The 7,469-nt window shown below is 34.9% G+C and overlaps 1 protein-coding gene across 7 annotated transcripts in view; it reads right to left on the bottom strand.

The window, feature by feature from the left end:
- Window positions 1-7,469, bottom strand: part of LOC102672506 (protein Skeletor, isoforms B/C) — a 63,545-nt gene that overhangs the window by 16,357 nt on the left and 39,719 nt on the right. For all 7 annotated transcript variants that reach the window (XM_006621034.2, XM_006621036.2, XM_006621033.2 and 4 more), the window contains 2 exons: window positions 7,411-7,469; window positions 6,327-6,438 (listed from right to left, as the gene is read on the bottom strand). The exon at window positions 7,411-7,469 ends at the window's right edge or, in 1 of these variants, runs on beyond it. In XM_006621034.2, the coding sequence (XP_006621097.1) occupies window positions 6,327-6,438; window positions 7,411-7,469 (171 nt within the window). The remainder of the gene's footprint in view (window positions 1-6,326; window positions 6,439-7,410) is intronic.

Genomic DNA, 7,469 nt, shown 5'->3' with positions numbered 1-7,469 from the left:
TTTTTTTTTTTTTTTTTTTTTTTTTGCATTGCTGTTTCTCCGCATTTTTTTCAAACAACTTCATAAGTGGAATTTTTCGCGTTTAATAGGAATAAGTTGTTTCCTTCTGTTTTAATGTTTTAATCACCAAGAGCGGACGTGATTGAAAGTAAGTATCAAAATATTTTGATCATTTCATGAGATCGGGAAATATATCGTCTCGTGTTTACAAATATTTCTTTTTTTTATTTTTATTTTCTTTTTTTTTGCACCATCGATATATTCAACGATCGTGTCAGCTATAAAATATTTGGAGACGATATTACCGGTTTCCGATCGACGATTAGCGTCGACCGGCTGGAAAGAGCGAAACGGGAATGCCATGGAGTGTTTTCCGAGAAGTCCTTCAACGTGACTGGAAATCATTCGCCGCTCCGGCACAATAAATACTGTCAATGCAAACGATTTATATGAGAGCTTTCGCTCATGTTTTCGCCTTGCTGTTCCGCACACATTTTTCCGTCACAAAGCTGCGTAACCTATGACAATATTTTTTCAATAAACACGTCGTACACATATATATATATTATACAGCGATAAAAATTGAAAATATTCCTCATGAATGTGCAATATAGGAAAATATATGAAGACTTAATGAGAATCCTATTTTGGAAACGAAAGACAGGTCTCGTTTCGTCTCGTGTTTAGAATCCGTTTGAAACGGTTATTAATTGACATTCTCGCGGGCTAGGATCGTCCACTTGGTGCCACAAGCAGTCGTACTTCGTCATCCCACCCCGAAAACTATAAGGCGTTTAATTAACTCCTGTGTTCGGGGAAAGAGACGGGGAATTCAAATGCAAATGCCGTGACACGCCCACAGGACGACCCTTTCTTCTTCCGGTTAAAACACAACCATAGCCGAAAACCGGTGGTTGGAGCGATACCCTAGCTGATATAATTTAAATGCGCCACCGAGATATAATTTGCCGTTTAGAGGATCGAATTCGGAATATCTTCGAGTTGATTAAATATCAGCTTCAATATCTATTTTCGCTGTTTCCTTCTTTCGAATTAAAAACAAATATATTTATTTATTTAATTGAACAGAAAAGAAGAATGCTTTAAGAATGAAGGAAAGATAAGGAAGGAAAGAAAATAAAAATATAAAAGTATATGAAATAAAACAAAATAAGATAAAAATAAAAATAATAAGATTTTTAAGCAAATGATTATGCAATTTAAAACTAATTGTAAATAGATTAATAAAAATAGTTGTTGAATTGTTTTTCTAATGTGAAAAGAATGTATGAGATTCAAAGATAAAACAATTCCAATTCTTTATGTATTTCTGGTTGATTCTCGCATGTAGTAGTAGTGGCGTACGAGTGGCGCGATCACGCATGCCACAGTAGTTTATATCGTTCAATGGTCAGACAGAAGATAACATTCTGGACATAGCTTACGATGCGTACAGCAGATTTCTTGTGATTTATTTATTTATTTTTTTTTTTTTTGATTCTTTTGATTGTATCTACCATTTTATCGAATAACAGCTTATTGGATATCATGAGAACTTATATCTTCGATATAAGTTGGATAACTGATTGAAAATCGGGAACAAGCACTTATAGAGTAATAAAATCGATTCTTAATTCGCAATCTAGTCCGATCAGAGCTTTATATTTTAAATATATAAGAAATATATAAGAAAAGAATGATGAAAGAAATATCGAGAAATAAATAGTATAACATGTATTTTATTTCTTTTCTTTTCTTTTTTCTTTCGTGATGCATAAAGAATAATTTTATTCTATTATATTTAAGATAATTAATTTATGTATATATGCAATTATTTCATAAATTTATTCAACTTTTACTGCATATTTTAATGAACAAACATGGATAAAATATTCCATGATACAATATCGTTTATAGGACACCACAGTTGATATATTTCGCGACACAATATCGCTCGTACAATGCCACAATGCCAGTCGAGATATTTCGTGACGCAATATTATTCGTATGATGTCACGGACGAGATATCTCGTTTTTTTTTTTACATTTTATATATCATTGTTAGCCTTCGATAGACAACATTCAGATTCATGAGATATACCTCATTCATAAGAAACAAAAATGATTTTCTATGCGTTATTTTACAAAATTCATCTATCTTAAAAAAATCTAATTTTTAATGAAAATTTATCTGAATATAAATCACAAAAAATTGCATATAAAGAATATCTCTTTGAGTGCACAAAATCAATCCTCAAATTTTTACAGCAAATTGATAAAAACAAATTAAATACACTTGCTTTTTCTGCGTCTCACACGAAATTATATTTCAAAAAACAAAAGTAATATCAATATTTCGAAGAATATCTTACTTATAACGTTTCGCATGATGAAACTATTGCTCTCTTCGACGACACAACTTATTAATTGAACTTTCGTAAAATGTATATATGTATATTGACCATATACATGATTTACGAAACAATTAAGAAAGAAGCACGATCTTTTATTAAACCGATCTTGTTCTTTCACCGCTACAATTAAGAAAATAGAGCATCGAAAAATAATAGAGCATTGAAAAAGGGAATAAGAGATCGAGATGAAAGAACGATCAACGGTTTGAACCGTTTTGGATTCCTCGAGGAAGCCTCGCGGATAAAATCCCGAGAATCAAAGGCTTCCCCCTCCCCAATCGCGTGTAAAAGTGGTGGGACCGTTTTGGACGTTGGTCGGCAAAGGGAGCTGGAAAAGAGAGAAAGAAAAAAAAAAAAATTGCTAAATCCTATCTGAATCAGTGGTCCATTGAACGGTGGTTTGATATCGAGCAAGGATATCTCCAGGAGTTCTTTTGAAAAGGAACCCAACCGCTTCGACGATGGCGGTGGTATCTATAGCTACGATACGAGGGGAGGGAAAGGAAAAGCGGAACAAGAAGAAGGCTTATTCCAACAATACATCCTTCGACGTATCGCAAGGGTATGCCGACTGATAGACAGCTCCTGTCTACCAGATATCCAAGCAAAACCTACATCCACCCCCTACTGTTGTACGTATCGGTCAGCCCCCTCGTCGTCTCGAGTCTTCAGCGAGTCACGAATAGATGGAAGAACGGCATATCAGAGGGAAACAAGAGCCCTTCTGGGGATCGTCGAGATTTTCCATCGTATCGGGAGAAGAACACGGTGTACAGTGGCGAGGTTCATTTACACCTTTTCGCTGTGTACATGATCATTCTGGAAATATTGGTATTTTAAGATGTACTTAAAAGATGTAATTTTCATCCGAAATTATTCTTGATTTTTAACCAACTATTTTTTTAACTTCGACAATAAAAATAATAATTGTTATATAATAGAAATCACGAATAGAGAAAAGAATTTTCCCTATAATATTCCTTTCCACGTATGCACGCTGTATGTATTTTTTTAACGTTAAGCTGAATAAGAAAAAAAGAAATCCTCTCGAAATCGAATATTTCCACACAGAAAGAAGCGGACACCCTCGAAAGCCAAATTCTAAGCTATGCTATTTGAAATGGGGTATAAGAGGTCTTTTCTATATTCCTATCGCAAAATCGCGATTGTACATTTATCGTGTTTCCCGCCCCTTTAGACCGGCTGGTCTGGCTTCCACTCACGTCCCTGATCGGTGCACTCAACTCGAAAGAGAGAGGGATCGATTTATATACGAAAGACTCCAGCGATCACTTACCGGCCGTATCGTAACGGGACACCCTGTAGAATGGAGCATAGGCGGCGGACAGCGCGTTTTGCGGTGACAGAGCGTGTCTGATGGAGGGTTGTCACGGTATGGGAGCACCACCCCTCAGACTTCGATATTAAAGCCCTCCTAATATAAGAGCAAAAGCTCCGCTCTCCGCCGCCGATATGCCTGTTTCAAACCTTTTCCCTTTCCCTCGAAAATTTCCAGTAAGCGATACTGACTAAGCGTAAGCCAGACCGGACTGGTTCTGATTTCTCGGCTAAGCGAGTGGGCGTGCAAAAGGGTGGATCGTGAACGAACGAGATGGATAGATTTATTTTCTTCTTTACAGTACTCTCTCGGTTTGGTAAATATAATAAAGAGTGAGTAAATGAATTTGTAAAATTTGTATAATTGTTCATTTGCTATGATTATAAATTAATGCAATTTTAATATCCAATATCATTTATATTTTATTCTTGCAAGAGAGAGTAAATATCTTTGAAGTAAAATATGAAATAATTTTGATTAAATTTGATATATATTATATATTATATTATTACTATATTATTTCTAATATATAAAAGTAAAATTAAGTTAAAATAAATAAATCTCATTTTGACTTTTAAATCTTTCAAAAATATTCAATGAATATATTAACATTTTATATGGAAAGATGTTGGAAAATTAAAAATTATTGATTTAAATATAGAGAAGAGTATAAAAGAATTTTTATGTTACAAGAATATTCGGATTTTTTATAAATTTAAAATGAAAAACTATTTATACACGATATTTTAAAGAATTTTTAAACGTATTGAAAGTTATTTTTCAATGAAAAAAGTTTATTTATGTATTTCCTCTATTATTTTTTTAAATAATAGTTTTATTTTAATAAAATACGAAAAAATAGGGTTATTTCACTCGTTGATATAAAATGATACAAAATTAGCGAAATTAAAAAATAAATTAATTAGATATTTAATTATAAACTAGGATATTAATAATCCACTCTATTTATTTATATTTATTTATAGTTATTTGAAAAATATTCTACCATGAATATCAGAATATTAAAAATATGGGATATTTTTTAAATTACCATTCCCCAAACACGATTTTATAAGTTTTCTTTAACATCCTCGTTATTGGTTTACCAATATTATTCATATTTCAACATATAGACATAACCTACACGTTTATAAAAAAAATTTATCTTAACCCAATAATATAAATTATAAATGTATCTTTTTCCCAATTCGCGAACAATTTTTACTCGAATTAAAATTCCTCTATATTATAACTATCAATTATAATTACACAATTATAATTGCAAATAATTATAATTAAATCACAAAATGATCTACTCGACTGCACTTCCATTTAATTCAGTGATTACGTGAAAAGAAAGATCACGCGATTAACGCCGGAATTTCATCCGAATGCTCAGCCAAAGCTTTTCTCCTAAACCGGGCGGAAAAAATAGAGAACAGGAGGAGGGGGTTGGAACGACTTAAATGCACGCTTATAGGGCGCGTGCACACAACGAAACAACGGAACACACACGCGCGAATGTGTACATGTGCGAGAACGCGCGTGCACGCCCCTGATCCCGGCTTCCGTATCCATCTAACACGCACCATTGACCACGAATGCACGTCCGATAGGGCGGACCTTCTCAAAAAATCAAGTTATCTCCATTCTCCGCGCATCGTAGGGTTTCGAATAAAACGCCGCGCCGCGGGGTGGCCCCGTCGCCGTTTTCCACGTCGCGGCCAACCCAGCCAAGTATGTCGTACAAATTTATTGGAAATGCCGTGCACGAGGTGGTTACAGAGGATCGCCGTTGCGATCGTCGCGACATTCGACGAGACAGGGAATTTATAAGGAAGGGGGAAGAGAGAAAGTTTAAGATTTCCTTGCAAAAAGATCGTTTATACGGATCAAATTCCGTTTTAGATTTTAGCAAATCTAATGGAATTTAATGTAATGTAAATGAGAAGGAATAGTCGAGAATAATTGATGAATTTTCAAATGAAAAAAATATTTTCTATTTTCATATTTATAACCTTCATATCAATAATTAATTAATTCAGGGAATTAATTAATTTCAATTGTATTTTTAAAAAATTTTTTAAACTTGATTTAAAAATGAAACCTCGTAATTTTAGAATCTTTCTGACATTATGAATTGTATTATAGATCATTGTTTATATATGCATATTGTATCTTCGATATCAAATTTTATAAATGTAAGAAGTGATCAAATACGGAAACTGAAAGAGAATCAGCACAAAGAAACAAAATTCTTTCCTTACGATTGAAAAATAATTCAATTCCTTTTTCCATTTCAAAAAAAAAAAAACGATGCTACATAATAAATCAATATAAATAGAATGGAATAAATAACGTCTTACACAAATTTGGAAACAATGTTACAAGCAACAATCTTAATAAATACAATATCAAAGATAAGTTTTCATTATTATACACTATCCAAATATATAGTATTTCTTATACGAATCTATCCTTCCATAAAAGATTTCGTACAAATCTCTATACATAAAGAAAGTGCATAAAGAAAGAAAAAGAAAGAAAATATTCGAAAAATGTTCTTCACTCACTGTGAATCGACGACACCAAACGCTCAGCCATTTGATGTCCCGTATCCGTTTCCCATCAGGCAGCTTCAGAATGATGTCTGTGTAGTTGTACGATTGGAGCACCACCGGGTCCCTGTGTGGACAGAGTATAACAAGAAGAGGAAAAAAAAAAAAAAAAAAAAAAAAAAAAAAAAAAAAAAAAAAAAAAAAAAAGAAAAGAAAAATAGGCTTGAAGAGTATAGGCGTGCACCATTGTGCTCGTAACTATTCTAATAATACCGCATTTCCCGCTGACCAGTTTTTCAACCTGGCTAGATCGATTTGGTCGGGGATACGCGTCGACGATTTTGGCAAACAACCATGTATCGATCGTATTCGAGCGTGGTGGAGACGCGCTGGTGGGACAGGAACAAATACTTCTAATACCATCATCCTCCTCTAATAATCTTCGCCCAATTGGATCCCAGTTGGAACGAGACATCATTATTGTACTTAAAAAGACTCGCTTTTCAAGAGAGGGGGTGGAAGAAGAGGGACGAGAGAGAGTCTTAGACGCTGTTTTTTACCGCGTCTTCCATCGAATTTCACTACGGTTGGAACAGAAAGAGAAAGAAAAAGAGAGAAGAGTGGCGAGTCGAAACGTAATAAAGTGCTCGCGCGAACGAAATCCGAACGAGATCGCTGTATAATTCCCGTTTTATTAACTGCACCCCCGCAATCCCGTTCTCCCGTCCTTTCCTCTCTTTTCATCCCCCTCTACTACCCTCTTCGGCCACCCTACCATCGACGCACACAACAAGCTCTTTGAGTTTCATTTCATCCCTTATGGTTATGCCGCTTACGTCCAACAGCCACCCCCCTCTCTTCCTTCTTTCCCGTCCCCTTCGCCGTTTCCATCACGCGTCAACCCTGACCGCATACGCAACTCCATCATTTCTTTTTTTCTTCTTTTTCTTTTTTTTCCATTTCTCGTTTTCGTTCTCATTTCGAGCAGGCCTCGAAAAGTGAGAAGAGAGGCGGCGAAATGGGAATTCGAGAGGAGACTGTAACGACGAGAGTATTGAGCTCTCGGGGTGGAAGAAGGTGAAAAGAATTTTCTTCCTACCTGATCTTTTCCATTTCCGGATACGGGACGATGTATCCCTGCGGCGTGGGCGTTGAAGT

The sequence above is a fragment of the Apis dorsata genome, unplaced genomic scaffold, assembly GCF_000469605.1.
Source record: "Apis dorsata unplaced genomic scaffold, Apis dorsata 1.3 scaffold_577, whole genome shotgun sequence".
Classification (NCBI taxonomy): Eukaryota; Metazoa; Arthropoda; class Insecta; order Hymenoptera; family Apidae; genus Apis; species Apis dorsata.
Note: the sequence above shows the minus strand (reverse complement) of the source record. Positions and strands in the feature narration are given on the sequence as shown.